Source organism: Rhinichthys klamathensis, unplaced genomic scaffold, assembly GCF_029890125.1.
Source record: "Rhinichthys klamathensis goyatoka isolate OS25496 unplaced genomic scaffold, OSU_Roscu_1.1 h1tg001517l_1, whole genome shotgun sequence".
In the NCBI taxonomy this organism is placed as follows: domain Eukaryota; kingdom Metazoa; phylum Chordata; class Actinopteri; order Cypriniformes; family Leuciscidae; genus Rhinichthys; species Rhinichthys klamathensis.
Window position 1 is genome coordinate 1 of NW_026607463.1, and position 17,500 is coordinate 17,500.

The 17,500-nt window shown below is 33.5% G+C and overlaps 1 protein-coding gene across 1 annotated transcript in view; it reads right to left on the minus strand.

Annotated features, from left to right (window-relative positions):
- Positions 1-4: 4 nt before the first annotated feature.
- Positions 5-17,500, minus strand: part of LOC130079899 (chloride channel protein 2-like) — a gene marked incomplete at its 3' end in the record, with an annotated part of 40,755 nt that continues 23,259 nt past the window's right edge. Inside the window, exons 9-16 of the mRNA XM_056245137.1 lie at positions 16,443-16,527; positions 15,124-15,225; positions 14,098-14,182; positions 12,925-13,080; positions 7,898-7,967; positions 5,796-5,906; positions 3,645-3,858; positions 5-125 (exon numbers count right to left, since the gene is read on the minus strand). Of these exons, the coding sequence (XP_056101112.1) occupies positions 5-125; positions 3,645-3,858; positions 5,796-5,906; positions 7,898-7,967; positions 12,925-13,080; positions 14,098-14,182; positions 15,124-15,225; positions 16,443-16,527 (944 nt within the window). The remainder of the gene's footprint in view (positions 126-3,644; positions 3,859-5,795; positions 5,907-7,897; positions 7,968-12,924; positions 13,081-14,097; positions 14,183-15,123; positions 15,226-16,442; positions 16,528-17,500) is intronic.

Here is a 17,500-nt window from a genome sequence, read left to right on the forward strand (position 1 = left end):
CCACCAGCGCCAGTGTTTTGAGGTTCCCTGTCAAGAGGACGTCGTGAAGGTCTCTGTATGTGCAGTTCAGTGTGATATAGCGAACGTTCCTGACCATGATGTCCTCCACACGAATATTATACTTCCTGCAGACAGAGATTTCACACAGTTATGCAATCACTGCAGCAGAATTCATAATCCCCATCACAGCCATCACATTACAGAGTCTGTTTTTATATGTCTGTGTGATTAGTTATTAGCGTGTTTGTTTCAGTAAGTCGAGCAGCACTACTACTATTGCTCATGATTCCAGTTAGTGATCCGAACAAACCTTAACAGGCACAACATTAAAACAGCATGAGTGCGGGCTTCTTTCAAGCACATCAAATGTCTGCTGTAATTATAATAACTCATATTATTTTAACCTAACCACATTTTATTTTCACAGTTTACACATATACTATCATCCAGACATAAGCATTTAACCTTGTCAGTGTGTTATTTTAATATCATTGAGATCATATTACAGTTTTTATCAACATGTTGACTTAGTTCTTATTTTTATGTTTTAATTTTACTGCAAATTTTTGTAATTTTGCTGTGTCTATGTATAGTTGTAACTGATTTCTGTTTCACTTTTAGTTATTTTAGTACATCAATTTTAACTAAATTAAAATGAGAAATGTTTTGCTTTCGGCAATTAGCTCAAATAAAATAAGTTTAAGTTGGTTTATATTTTATTTTGTTTATTTAACGTTTCTTTAATTTCATGCTACAATTTTTCATTTATTTATTTATGGTTTTAGTTTTAGTCACAAATAATATCCCGGTTTGTTACCAACGTTTTTGTAGGAAACAAACACACACAGATATTTTATTTTATTAATAGGATATAAATATTTATCAATTACTACAAAATAAACATTTTGTTCTGGAAAAAGTGCGATCCAGAGAGACAAACCATCCAGAGAACCACAAACACCACTCACATTTACTTCAGAAAATGCACAAATATATTTAATATGCATAAACGTCAAATTAATATAATTTTGCTTTTGTGATTATTTCAGGCGATGGCGACGATTGCAAAGACTTCAGATAACGGCATCAACGTGCAAAACTTCTCACACATTATTCTTACACTGTTATCAAGTTGTAATGGCTGCCTAACACACTCATTATGTTGATGTGAACCACACAACGCATCATATTACAGCTGTGTGTGACTGTCATACACACATTACTTTGATAGTCATCTGATAACAGAATACTTTGTAAATTGCAACACTGAATTGTAATTTAAAAGTATTGTTGTAAGTTATTGTAAGACCTGAAAGATTATATGCGGTAATTGCATATCTATTTAGGTTGTATTAATATTATTTAGTGAAATAAGGGGCAGGATTAAATAAGCTATTTGGTTCCTCCTGCTCCTTCTCAAACTAATCCTTTTATTTTTTGTATTTATTTGTATTTTTTTATTTCTTTTGTTGTTAAATTTTGATTGTTTGTGTTGCATTTTGTGGTTTTAAAATTTTGTTTTGCTGATTGTTCACGATAAATAAATACATAAATAAAATAAAAAAAGCATTTTCTGTAAGGTTGCTTTGAAACAATATGTATTGTTACAAACTTGAACAATTTTTTTTTTTTTTTTTGGCATACAAGACATGCTTTCTTCCTGTATTGATTGACATTTTGGCAGCATTGTGTGTAAAACAGACGAGCCAATAAAATGAAATGAAAGTGAAATGACAGAGAGAGAGGAAGAGATACAGAGCAGGGAATGTCAATGAGTGTGTGTGTGTGTGTGTGTGTGTGTGTGTGTGTGTGTGTGTGTGTGTGTGTGTGTGTGTGTGTGTGTGTGTGTATCCTGCTGAGAGGTGAGTTTTCTGCAGATTCTAACTCAGCAAAAAATCTAGCTTCCCTCTCTCTCTCTCTCTCTCTCTCACACACACACACACACACACACACACACACACACACAGTAATGTAATTGTTCTCTTGACAGGTATAAATTCGTCTATGAGATGCTGTAGATGAGTTTGACACCAGGGCAGAAACACAATCATTCAGAGCAAAAGACCTGTGTGTGTGTGTGTGTGTGTGTGTGTGTGTGTGTGTGTGTGTGTGTGTGTGTGTGTGTGTGTGTGTGTGTGTGTGTGTGTGTGTGTGTGTGTGTGTGTGTGTGTGTGTGTGTGTGTGTCATTGCTACCATTTCAAACTTTGAAATCCTGAACATCTGAAAACCCTCAGAAACTAAGATTTATGTGTGTATTGCACAGTTTGCCATTAGTCTGATGTGTTGCACAGGAGTGTGTGTGTGTTGTGTAACTTTAGACCCTGTTTGCAAACAGATCGCCCATTTACACTAATTAAGAGAAAACACCATCTCTGTCTTGAGGACTGTGAGTGCCACTCAATTAAATGAAGGAAAAAGTGTATTAATGCCAAAGAAAAAATGTAAATCACTTTAAAAATGAACGCAAAAAAATAGATAGATTTAAACAAATGTGTTAATGTAGTTAAAAGTAACAAGAAAATAATAATTTTATCTTTTAATTCCATCAAAAAAGCATTTGCCACTTATTTTATTTATTTCGTCATTACAATGGTTCAGTCATTAGTTCTGAAACCTGGAAGGGAATTAACATTTACGCCACACGTTCCTTCAGGAACTTACTGTGAGTTTTTAAGAAACGCAGATTTGGATTTATGATTACACTGCAAAAAATTATTTTCTTACTTTTGTTATTTTTGTCTTGTTTTCCAGTACAAATATCTAAACATTCTTATAATAATTTTTTTTTTTTTTTTTCAGAAAGCATGACTTAATATGACAAAAGTCATTTGGTGATCAAGTAAAGGTATCAAAATTAAGTGAGTTTTTGCTTAAAATGGGGTCAGAAAATTAAAGATATTTTTTTCTCGTTTTAAACACAAACTCACTTAATTTTGATGAGAAAACAAGACTTACTATCTCAAGTCATTTTGCTGCTCTAGTAATTTTTGAAATTGTTAGATATTTGTACTGGAAAACAAGACGACAATACTAATTAAGAAAATAATTTTTTGCAGTGATAAAAATAACTGTATTTAAAGAAACTTTCCTTACAATATAATTACACACAGCCCAGTGTTTTTTTTTTTTAGCATCATTGAGATACTATTATAGTTGTTTTTTTGTCTGCAATTTTTGAATACATTTTCTGTTTTAATTTTACTAAATTTTATTAATTTTGTTGTATGGTTTTGTTATATTTATTAGTGTTTTTTTAAATGTTTATATAGTTTTTATTCATTTTTATTTCCGATTTAGTTTTAGTTAGTTTAGCACATCCAAGTTAAAACGAAATGAAATGTTGCTAAAAAAAATAAGTTTAAGTTTTATATTTTATTTTGTTTCAAGAAACGAATTTTTTTTATAGTTTTATTTAACTATAATAACCATGACACAGCCAGGCTTAAAGATACATTTTGAAATTGTTGTATGTTTTAAAAATGTAAACATAGTTACAAATCAAGGGAATGACTTGATGTAACTGTGATTGACTGTGTGAGTGTTTTTCTACGTCTGTATTCTGTGGTAGTTACTGAATCCTTCAAAACACTGTGTTGAGGAAGAAAGCAAAAGCAATATGTTATTAAAAGCGGTATGAACTCACTCGTGGTGACCCCAGCCGAGCTCGGGCAGATAAGGCAGCTTCTTGATGCGTATAATAGAGTCGTAGATGGACGGCTGCAGACTCTGAGCGACGGCGTTGGCGAGAATCACAGCGATCATGATGGGCAGAATGTGACTTATCTGACCCGTCAACTCAAACACGATCACGGCTGTGGAAACGGTGTGTGTGACCGCTCCGGATAACGCCGCCGCTCCTAAACAGAGAGAGAGAGAGAGAGTTTTAAACGCAACCCACTGAAGACAAAACCATGTTTTTTTTATACACTAGTCAATTATGGTTTATTTTGCTTTAATAATGTGTCTTTCAGGCTAATGTAAAAGAAAACTTTTAAGTGTTTATTTTATTGCACTTTATCTATTTGCATCTGTAGAGTTCAATTACAATCCATATGTGACCCTGGACCACAAAACCAGTCACATGACGCACGGGTATATCTGTGGCAATAGCTAACAATACATTCTATGGGTCAAAATTATCCATTTTTCTTTTATGCCAAAAATCGTTAGGATATTAAGTAAAGATCATGTTCCATGAAGATATTTTGTAAATTTCCTACTGTAAATGTATAAAATATTAATTTTTGTGAGTGAATGCAGCACAATCGCCAACACAAATGCACAACTTTAAGGAGATTTTCTCAATGTGTCGATTTTTTTTGCACCCTCAGATTCCAGATTTTCAAATAGTTGTATCTCGAGCAATATTGTCCTATCCTAATACATCAATGGAAAGCTCATTTATTCAGCTTTCATATGATGTTTAAATCTCAATGTCAACAAATTGACCCATGTGACTGGTTTTGTGGTCACATATTTCAAGGCTGTGAGTTTTTCCTCCACTTCAGCAGCAGTTATATACACCAAAACTTACAGTTTTACTCCCATCTATGTTCTGAAGGTTTTTACTGAGGGGTTTGTTTATTTAACATTTATTTGATTTTTTACATTTTGTTCCTAAAAATATGGCGAAAATATTTTTTTCTGGCTGTTTACAGTATTTTCTGATTTATGGAGTGATAAAAAGAGATATCCAAAATCCTCATGATAAAACTCCACTATGTCAACAAGAGAGAGAGTTTTAACAAAATAAATGAAATACATCTTCACTTTAAATTAATAAGGCAAAAAGAAAACAATGCAAAATAAACACAAACTGTTGGAGCAATTCAACTTATTCAAACTCATGAGTTGACAAGAGCAGGAATATACTGAATTCAATTCAAAGAAATTCAACAGTCACACGTGTGCAACACTAATGTAAACTTATAAACAAACTGTAAATATGAATGAAATTGATATCTACACTTAGTTATAGCTTAATTTTTCTATTTTCTAATATATTGCTATTTTTCAAGATTCAAGATTTTTATTTGTCACATACAGTTATATACATGATACAACCTGCAGTGAAATGTAAATCTGGTAAGTTACTTAGATTGTGCATTAAAGATAAATAAATAATAGGTCAAAATTATCCAAAATGTATTGGATACATTTTACAAAAAGGTCTCATTCGTTAACATGAACGTATATTTTTACAGCATTTATTCATCTTTGTTAATGTTAATTAGTAAAAAATATAATTATTCATTGTTTGTTTATGTCAGCTAATGTTTTAACTAATGTTAACAAATACAACCTTTGATTTTGATAATGTATTCGTAAATGTTAAAAATGACATGAACTAAAATGAATAAATGCAATAGAAGTATTGGTCATTGTTAGTTCATGTTACTAATGTTAATAAATGAAACCTTTTATTAAATTTATTAAGCAAAAATATTCTATTAAAGGGCATTTTTTAATGTCAAAATCATACACTTCTCTATATTGTCTGTTAAACTATAAATAAAATAATAATTATTCAAGAGGGGTTATTTTTATTTCATAATTAAATCTAGTGGCTACTAATCAAAGACTTCATCTTACTAACAACGAAAACAAACAATCCATTAAACCCAACACAACAAAACTAAATCAATGCCTCTTAAAATCACTATGGCAACACTGAGGCAATTTCCATAAAAGGTAATTAGCTGTGATGAACGTGTGTGTGTGTGTGTGTGTGTGTGTGTGTGTGAACGTGGCTGTTAAAGCACATCACATGTATGAGCATGAGTTTGTTTCTCACCCACAACAGCGTATCCTCCGGGCACTATGGGATAGATGATTCCATCCGTATTAATTCCCTCTGGAAACCAAGCGGCCATACTTTCACCCACCAAACGGCCAAATGCAGCACCTGAAACACACACACACACATTCCCGGGTCAAAATTTAATTTCTCCATCATTTTTGTTTAAATATATCACATACAACATTTTGAAAATGTAATATTTTATGGCAAGATACTACAAGTATTTTTCATGCACTGTCTTGGCAATTTTGAGACATTGCTATTATGTCAAAGACCAAATACACATTTAAGTGTTTATTTTATCTACAGTAGTCAACATCTGAAGTGGATCAAAACCTTTCATCAAAGTTATACATGAATTTTGCACAATACCCGTTCTTGTCTTAGGAGAACCTTTATGAACTTTTTTGATCCACTTCAAATGTTGACAACTGTATTTGCATCTGTAGGTTTCAATTACAATACATATCTTTAAAGTCGGCGAGTTTTTCCTCCACTTCAGCAGCAGTTATATACACCAAAACTTACAGAATTATTCCTATCTAAATTCTGAAGGTTTTTACTGAGGGGTTTGTTCATATATTATACACCTGATATATATTTAACATTTTATTCCTAAAACATGGTGAAAATGTTTTTTTTTCTATCAGTATACAGTATTTTCTGATTTATGGAGTGATAAAAGGAGAAATCCAAAATCCCCTCAGTGAAAACCTTTATGGAAGCTTGTTTCTGCCACAGAATGAAAAATAAAAAAGGTAATTGCGACTTTTTTTTCATCTCACAATTCTGACTTTTTTTCTCACAATTGCGAGTTTACATCTCGCAATTCTGAGAATCTCAGAATTGCGAGATATAAAGTCAGAATTGCGTGATATAAAATCGCAATTGCGAGATATAAACTCAGAATTGCGTGATATAAAATCGCAATTGCGTGTTATAAAGTCAGAATTGCGAGATATAAAGTCAGAATTGCGTGATATAAAATCAAATTGCGTGTTATAAAGTCAGAATTGCGTGATATAAAGTCAGAATTGATTGATATAAAGTCGCAATTGCAGGTTATAAAGTCAGAATTGTGTGAAATAAAGTCGCAATTGCGTGTTATAAAGTCAGAATTGTGAGATATAAAGTCAGAATTGATTGATATAAAGTCGCAATTGCGTGTTATAAAGTCAGAATTGCGTGATATAAAGTCGCAATTGCAGGTTATAAAGTCAGAATTGCATGAAATAAAGTCGCAATTGCGTGTTATAAAGTCAGAATTGCGAGATATAAAGTCAGAATTGATTGATATAAAGTCGCAATTGCGTGTTGTAAAGTCAGAATTGTGAGATATAAACTATTCTCTAGAGGAAAAAAGTTAGTCTTTTTATCCTCTTAGAATTGGCCTGATAATTCGCAATTGCGAGTTTATATATCACAATTCTGAGAAAAGAGGTCAGAATTTCGAGATATAAACTCGCAATTTGTGTGTTATAAAGTCAGAATTGCGTGATATAAACTCACAATTGTGTGTTATAAAGTCAGAATTGCGAGATGTAAACTTGCAATTGTGAGAAAAAAAGTCAGAATTGTGAGTCGCAATTCTGTCTTTTTTTCTCGCAATTGCGACTATTTCTAATAATTGCGACTTTATATCTCGCAATTGCGACTTTATTTCTCACAATTCTGACTTCATATCTCGCAATAGTGAGATAAAAAGTTGCAATTATTCATTTTAATTTTTTTATTCAGTGGCGGAAACAAGCTTCCATAAACCTTTAACTCTAATAGGTCATCAAAATGAAAAAAGGGTTTTGAATGTGACTTTATCCAACGTTAAGATTTATGTTCTGAAAACATATGCAAATTAGTGCGATTATATAAACAATCATATGAAACGTATAAAAATGATTTATTATATAAATTTAATTCGATATTGCCTCGTTTGCAAATTTAAACCTAACATGAAAACTTGTAAGTTAACACAATTGTCTTAATCTACTGTGATTAATCAACTATGGTAAGATCTATTGTTTAAGTTTTTACCCTATTCACCAAAGGTATCTTGCCTTAAAAATCATTATTTTAAGGAAAAACCCAAACACACTTACCAATGACAAAAACAGGCATGAAGGCTCCACAAGGTACAGGAAGAGTTGTGGCTAAAGCAGACATCCAGAACTGCACGAGAAACAACAGTAACACTCATTTAAACACAGACAACACTTTTTTTGTAATATTTCACCAAAATTCAATACCTCTGCAACAACTTTTCTGCTGATGTAACCAAGGAGAGAGGCGAATATTAGCCAATAATATCATCAGTGTTGAGGGATTAACTAACTAAAAGTGGTAACGCTATTATCTTGGTAGAATTCATTTTTCAGTAGCATGACAGTAATTCAGTTTTTCCCATTAACAAGCTACTTTTTTTCCAACATGTAGTGTAGTGTGACAAATTACATAGCTGGTTATTACAGAACAATAGCAGCGACACACCTGTATGAAATTAAAACCGAAAACAGCCCAGAGCAACAACAAAAAAGAAAAGAAAAATAGCTATTTTATAGATTCAAAGTGAGAATTTGGATTCTGAACTTTAAGCCGCCTGTCTCTTCACACACAATAGCCTGAAATATGATAAACCAGAGGGGTGTGATATTCACACATGCGTCTGTGTGCGTCACAACACATCAAAATCCACAAACATCCTTACAGATCAACGGTTCCTTGTACATCTGACGCAAAATCGGTCATGTCTGTCATCTGCATGACAGTTTATGCATGGACTATGATTTCCTCAACAGACGAAAATAGAACATTTTATAAACGTCATGTAAATGTGTAAATATAAAAAAGAATCATGAAAATAACTCAGTTTCACATCCAGTACTTTCTGACAATTTCATCCATAATTGACTCAAAGATCAGCACATTACAAGAAAAGAAATATTAAAACTAAAGAATAATAATAAATTAGAATTATAGAAAAAAAACAAGCAAACAAGGGGCTCAAAAATGTAAATAAATAAATAAATACATGTTTGTTGTTGTTTTGCCCCATGTAACATGGTATTCCAATAAATAAGACACCAAAATTTCAGAAATTTCACAATTATCGACTGATTCCAATTTCGATTGCAAAGCAAAAACGACTAGCCTAACTTACGGAAGTTAATTATCTCAGAATTACGAGATATTTTTTCGTGAAAAAAAAGTTTTTGCTCTGTTTTTCTGAATTAATGACTTAATATCTCAGAATTATGAGATACATTTTTCTTGAAAAACATTTTTTTTTTCACTCTGTTTTTATGAATTAATGAGTTACTCATAATTTTGAGATAATTAAGTCATTAATTCAGAAAAACAGAGCAAAAACTTTTCAATTAAATTTTTTTTCGTAATTCTGAGATAATTAACTCGTTAATTCAGAAAACAGAGCAAAAACTTTTTTCCATGAAAAATTATCTCGTAATTCTGAGATAATTAACTCGTTAATTCAGAAAAACAGAGCAGAAACTTTTTTCCATGAAAAATTATCTCGTAATTCTGAGATAATTAAGTCATTAATTCAGAAAAACAGAGCAGAAACTTTTTTCCATGAAAAATTATCTCGTAATTCTGAGATAATTAACTCGTTAATTCAGAAAAACAGAGCAGAAACTTTTTTCCATGAAAAATTATCTCGTAATTCTGAGATAATTAACTCGTTAATTCAGAAAAACAGAGCAGAAACTTTTTTCCATGAAAAATTATCTCGTAATTCTGAGATAATTAACTCGTTAATTCAGAAAAACAGAGCAGAAACTTTTTTCCATGAAAAATTATCTCGTAATTCTGAGATAATTAACTCGTTAATTCAGAAAAACAGCAAAAACTTTTTTCCATGAAAAATTATCTCGTAATTCTGAGATAATTAACTCGTTAATTCAGAAAAACAAAGCAGAAACTTTTTTCCATGAAAAATTATCTCGTAATTCTGAGATAATTAACTCGTTAATTCAGAAAAACAGAGTAGATTTTTTTCCTCAAGTGAATGCAATACGCTTCCGTACTAACTAATGTAAAGTTCAAAACATTAATAAATACAAGTGAGTCTTCAGTAATAATATAAGAACAAATAAATAAACTCCAAGCAACAGCTAAAATAATTACAAAAGAACAAAGATACAAATGAAATAAACAGTGCTTTAATTTTTCAGATAAGTCTGCCTAACAGTATTCAGGTACAGAAATTAAATAATCAAACGTAAAAAAATACACCGCATAGTATTCTGTATGAATTAAATATAGATTAATCCTTGTTAAAGCAACAAAAGTTGTTCAGTCAAGATCAGTGAGTGATTTTCTCTCTGTCTTTTGTCATTTAATTAACAATAATGCCACAGACGGCAGCAGGAATATTAGGTGCTGTCCCTTTAAGAACGAATGCATGGATCCAATATACTGTTACACGTGCATTTTCTTTGTCAACCGCTTATGTTCAGTTAAGACATAACCGACAGAGTTTACTTGAATACTCGCCAAGGCGGGCATTTTCACATACTTTCATTGTGTGTATTTTTTGGTTCAAGCAGAAGTTGTGAAAGAGAACTCGATTTGTGAAAGAAAACGCTTCTTACGATCGAATCTGAATGGTTAAAAATCACTTAAATGTTTAAATTGAAAATACTTAAAAACACAGTTCTGTCACCTGTCCCGAGAGTCATTTAATGATAGTTTAAGGCAGTCCTTATTGCCTTGAATCAAAAGTTTGACAAAAGTTATTTGCAGCAAACAGAATAAAATGATAAAAGTGTGTATTGTGTGTGTGTGTGATCTCATTAGTGAACAACACAAGACAATCCAAAGTCACCTTTCATTTTAATAACACTCTATTTGAGACAGATAAATTAATTATATTAAGCAAAATGCCAACACACAAGTCTGAACTTTTGCTCCAATCTGGAAATAGAATTTCAGTTTATTTGTTAATTAGACACACACACACACACACACACACACACACGTCACTTGGTACTGAATGTGAGGTGAATCCTGAAATGAACTGGGAGTAATTAGCAAAGCAATCTAATTGGCTGATTCAGAACAACAGAAGTTAATTAATAGAGAAAGTCACGCACTAAAGCACACACACACACACACACACACACGCGGTGCACAATCGATGGTTCCTGCGAGAACAGAACAGATCCGGTGGAGGTTGAGGTGGGATTCAGTGAGAATGTTATATAAGTGTTATGTGAATTATGCTGGAGAGTGTTTGAAAGCTGTGGGTGGATAGAGAGATCATTGCATAATATTCTCTCCTTCTTTTCATCCTCTCAGACACTCGCTCTCTCTCGGCACTGAAAAATGGACAGACTCGCAGAAATCTGCTCTTCTCTTCCTCTCCACCTGCCGGCATTCCCATACGCACATTATACGATCACATTATACACAAATACGATTTTTTTTAATGTTTTTGAAAAAAGTCTCTTTCAATTTAATTCAATTCACATTTATTTGTGTAGCGCTTTTCACAATACACGGCGTTTCAAAGCAGCTTTTCAGAAAGTGCATGAGTCTTCTGCTCATCAAGACTGCATTTATTTGATGAGAATACAGTAAAAAAAATTAATATTTTTACACTTTAAAATAACTGTTTTTTTTGTGAATATATAGTAAAGTGTAATTTATTCCTGTGATCAAAGCTGTATTTTCAGCATCATTACTCCAGTCTTCAGTGTCACATGATCCTTCAGAAATCACTCTAATATGATGATCTGATGCTCAAGAAACATTTATGATTATTATCAGTGTTGAAAACAGTTGCGCTGCTTAATATTTTTATGGAAACTGTGATACATTTTATTGTTCCAGGATTCTTTGATGAATAAAAAGTTCAAAAGAACAGCATTTAATTGAAAGTGAACATTATAAATGTCTTTACTGTCACTTTTCATCAATTTAATGCTGAATTAAGCTTCTACTATATAAGTGAGGACATTTTGTTTTTTAATTACTACTGTGTAACCCAAAAGCTTAAACCTACCCATAAAAAACTTAGCATTTTTGGAATTAAAATTTTTGAATTAAATAATAAAAAAAAGTGATGTATTACTTCTAAATCGTACTTCCAAAGAGAGGTTTTGTCAGATGTATGGACAAATCTGTAGTAGTTTTAGATTAAACTGCGCAGGTTAAGTCAAAGGTTCCTGTTCAGCTCAAGGACACACAGGGCACTCGTCCCCATGGCAACGCTGACGACATCACTTCCTGTGCAGTGACAGGTTTCGACCGGGTTTCTGATGAGGTTGCCAGGGTGACACACTCACGCAGGTAGCGAGCGATGCAAGTCTTCACAAACACACACACACACACACACACTCTTGTTTTCCTCAGCCAGTGACTTCTACAGCTGGGAGGATAGAACGGCTTATGTTTGGTTTTTTGAGGGTAATGAAATCTCCTTTTTCGCTCAAATCAGTGTAAACAACCCTTCTATAGACCTCATCCGCCAGAAAAACAATCTTTAGAATTCGATCTTTGAACTTCTATTTTTCTATGGAATCGCTGTCTAAGAGTAATTAGCTGGTGAAGTGAATTGTCTTATTATAGAGTTAACGAAAGTTATCAAGAGCATTGTAATGTTTGAAGCGGATGTCATAAATGTCAGTAGACCGGGAAGATTTGATCCGTAATCCATAAAGATCTTAGTTAAAATTAAAGATTAAATCCGTAAGATCTTACCTTCATGCTGTGGAAATACAAACCGGAAGACAACGAGCTCAGCGCTGAAAAGGGGCGGAGCTACAGGAGGTCTATGTAAATGACCTCTGCTGTGATTGGCTAACGTACTTCACACTATCATTTTTCAAGCTGCTAAATACTGAATAGCGGTTGATATGTAAATGTAGGCGGTCATATGTTAATGAGCTCATGTATTATTCGAGTGTCAATTAAGTGTCTGCAAAGAGTTAAATTACCTCAGGTCTCAAAACACACGATATTACAACAACAATGAGCGTAAACAGAGTGAATAGAGTTTCAACCAGTATAAGCGTTTATGAAAAACATTGCCTTTAAACCAAACAATCAAAAGATATCTAAATTTAAAATAAAAAACAAGTGTTTAGATGCGTGTGTGATTATTTACCTTCATAACGATGAAGATGACGAGGATCACGAAGACGTTAGCCTGCGGATGTTTCCAGGCGGTCGAGTGACTGTCGTAACTAAAGTCTTCTGTGATTCCTTGCTTTGTCCAAGTGCGATTGTCAAAAAATGAAACCAGGGTGTCTTTCTGTGTAAGCTATGTGTGTGAGAAAATGACATGTTATTACCAGGAGCTTCAGTGTTCACTTTCTTATTTTAAGCATAAACCTCACAATATTACAGTTAGCTTTATGCTTAAAACAAATCAAATTAACTAAAAATAAAGTATGCTAATGAGGTATACAAGTAAGAAAATGTAAATTGTATTATATTCTATTCTATTTATAAAAACAAATAATTAAATAATTTAAAAATAAAACACTTACTAAAAAGAAGACATTTACAAGCAAACATGACCATGCAAATGTGTTAATATATTGAAACTTAACTTCAGTGGGTAAGTAAACATCCTTGGTAACACTTCACAATAACATTAGTTAACATGAACTTACAACTTCTACAGCACTTATTAATCTTCATTACTGTCAATCTCAGCATTTTTTAAGCTGAAAAGTTGTATCTGTTAACATTAATACACTGTGAACTAAAATGACCATGAACATTTTTTACCAGCATTAATAAAGGTTAGTAAATGCTGTGAGAATGTATTGTTCATTGTTAGTTAATGCAAATGTTAACAAATGAAACCTCATTGTAAAGTGCTACCACTTCCTTTTTAGAGATGTTCAGGTATTATACAATAAAACAAGATAAAAACTGATTGAGAAATGGATTATGTGAAGTGTTGTACGAGAGTGCAGTCATCCGCTGCTAATGGTGTATTTTATTGCCACATTTTGTATTCAAATTCTGTTTTATATAAGTGTGTATGTGTGTGTGTGTGTGTGTGTGTGTGTGTGTGTGTGTGTGTGTGTGTGTGTGTGTGTGTGTGTGTGTGTGTGTGTGTGTGTGTGTGTGTGTGAGTGAGATAGAGAGCGAGAGTTGATGTCTTATTCTGTATTTTATCGAGTGTGTATGTTGTTAAGAATGATTAATGAATGCCTGATGTTTCTCTCAACTGTCTCATTAAGATTATTAACTGGATGGATTTAACAGCCTGAGGAACAAACACATATTGTGTAGAGTGTGTGTGTGTGTGTGTGTGTGTGTGTACCTGTCCAGCCATGAACTGCCCAAAGCCCGGAGGGAAAGTGAGTGTTGAGATCAGTAGCGTGACCAGCGCGGGATACAACAGACGCCTGCACATGACACAGACAGACACACACACACACACACACACACACACACACACACACACACACTTGTGATATTATACTTGTGAATAGACCTATATTTGTTAATAAACCTATAAAAGATAATTGTAATATAATAACTGCAGTCTAATTTGATTGCTTTCAGAAAGCTTTGGGGATTTTTTAGAAGTGCCCATATTATGCTATGGAGTCTCCTATGATACATTTACATGAATCCAAGGTCAAAAACACTTTAATTATCTCATAATATCCACTGCAGCTTCAGCTCTTTTCTCTCAGTGTCTGAAACGCTTCGTTTGCAGATTCAGTCTCTCTAAACCCCGCCTCTCTGAGAGCTGCTCTGCTCTGATTGGTCAGACGGCCCAGTCTGCTGTGATTGGTCAGAAAGCAAACGCTCATGATCATATGTGAGTCTCAGCTCTTGACACACAGTGATACGAACAGTGGCGATGGCGTGGGTTTTACCGTATCAATCTCATCACAGTGGATTTGCTTTGTCAGCAGAAAACAGCGTCTTCTCCACATGAACAACACGAACCGAACTCTCCCAGTCTCAGATACACTACAGTGTTTGAGGGCGGGGCTTAGAGACGCTGTTCAGCCAATCAAGACCACAGGCTGGCTTTATGCTAATTAGTTACGTACGTAGGTTCAGCTGGAAGTGAGACTGGAATTACAGTTCAGAATCGACTCTTTCTTTTCTTCGCAGACCTTTTAGAGTCACAAACAGCTCAAGGTCATATCCAAAAAAGCATAATAGGGGCACTTTAAGATATATTTTTTTAAAGATATTTTATAACTAGTATGAAAATAACACCATTAAGAGGTTAAACTACACTATCAGTTAAAAAACACACCATGTATATTTTCAGATATTCAGCCCTCACAATTATAGAGAAACAAGTAGAAACACAGGGAACACTCACTTCTTCATGAGGAACTTGTTAATAGTTTTCTGTTTTCGCATAAACTGAACAATTAGCCTGTTCAAATACACAAATAAGGCACCGCCAAACCCGCTGGCAATTCTGCAGAGAGAGAGAGAATTATGAGTGACATCATGCATATTCATTATTAATGGCATAAACATGCTCATGATTCATAATCATTAGAAGATTGTGCTTTCATGAAATATCTGTTGGGTACACAGTGTCTAAAACAGATGAACAATCAGCAGGACACATTTCTTCACGCTTTATAATATTACTTACGGTTTACTTGAAGAATTATTGTTTATTGTTAGTTCATGTTAAACAATGTTAACAAATGAAACCTTATTGTAAAGTATTACCAAACATATTTACATAAATTAAAGCATTCTGGGCATCATAATAAACAGAGATACTATGCTAGGACATTTAGTAAAAGAAACCAAACAATAAGAGACATCCAAATAAATATTTTATCTCAGTCTTGTTCAAAAATGAATCCGCAGTAAAATGAAGCGAAGCTGGACTGGAGCTTCTTTAAAAAATAAAGTGCATCACACTTTCTTAATGTTAGGATCACAAGGATGGCAATGCAAACACTGAGGATTACAAGATGTTTGCAAAGTTGACGGAAAACACAGAGGTGTCTCTACAGTTTATCCTGTGTTTGCGTCGGTCTTGTATTTACTATGACATGCGTGAATCGGTGGGCGGGGCTAAAGAGGTAATGATGTAGAAGTGGGCGTCGCTCGATTCTGTAGAGGCGGTCTTTCGTCGCACTATGATGTCATAATGCGACAAAATTCAAAACGAGTCGTTTTCTGAGCAAAAAAAGCTGTTTTTGGACTAACAAGAAAGTTTTGAGTTCTGAACCTTGCAGGATATTCTTATAGCAGACTGTAAAAAATTATTGTTGGTTTTACTTATGGTAAGTTTTACTTACTAGTAACCTGGTTGCCTTAATTTTAAGTTCATTGAAATTCAAAAAATTAGTTAATACAATGAAGGAGAATGGATTAATCAAAAGAAACTTAAAATATTAAGTTATCTGAACCACATAAATGATCTAAGTGGATTTGACAAAAGAAAAAATGTTGCGATAAATCATGAAAATAATTTTTTTACAGTGTATGATGTCCTCTTATTTGTAAAAAGATCAAGGTAAATTTGATTTGATTTAACTCATATCCGCTAACTTAGTTTGCCTGGTGACATTTAAGGGCAGATATACTAAGAAAATGATTTTTGCATTGTTAAGAGTTGGTACACAACACATGCACAGAAACAAGAAGAACAAAACAAGAGGCAGAACTGACCCGATCACAGCAAAGGCTGGAAGCTCTTGGAGGTCGAAAGGGAAGTCCAGCCTGAACCGGGTTTTAAAGAGAGCCGTGATCGTCTCTGAGAGAGAGAGAGAGAGAGAGAGAGAGAGAGAGAGAGAGAGAGAGAGAGAGAGACAAAGCTAGAGTCAGAATTGTTCTTGTCTTGTTTGAATGTTAGTACAAACGTACAAAAATGTGTTTTTTAAATGTTAAAAATGTATTCATGCATTTTTTTTTTTTTACTGACTGATTTATTGATTTTAATTTTATTTAATTTTATTTATTTATTTATTTATTTGTGATTATTTGTTCATTGCATATGTAATGGCCAATGCTTTGGCAATACTGTACATGCCAATAAAGCTCATTTGAATTTGAATTTGAGAGAGAGAGAGAGAGAGAGAGAGAGAGAGAGAGAGAGAGAGAGAGAGAGAGAGAGAGAGAGAGAGAGAGAGAGAGAGAGAGAGAGAGAGAGAGAGGAGAGGATTCCTTTAATACTCAAAATATACAGTACAAGTACATTAAAATGCCCCTATTCTGCTTTTTGAGATATGACCTTTCATGTACAGTAGTGTGTAATAGAGCCATATGTGAATGTAAAAGATCTGCAAAGATCAGAGTGCAGATAAATTGAGTTTTTCTCCTAAAAGAAAGAAGTGATTCTGAACTGAAACGAGTCGTCAGTAATTCAGTCTCACTTCCTGCTGAAAATACGTTGGTTTGTAACTAATTAGCATAAAGCCAGCCTGTGGTCTTGATTGGCTGAACAGCGTCTCTAAGCCCCGCCCTCAAACACTGTAGTGCAATCACAGCAGACTGGGCCGTCTGACCAATCAGAGCAGAGCAGCTCTCAGAGAGGCGGGGTTTAGAGAGACTGAATCTGCAAACGAAGCGTTTCACACACTGAGAGAAAAGAGCTGATGCTCCAGTGGATATTATGAGATAATTAAAGTGTTTTTGACCTTGGATTCATGTAAACGTATCGTAGGAGAAATCAAAACAAAACTAGCAATCTTTAAAATAGCACAAGGGCACTTTAAAACACACACACA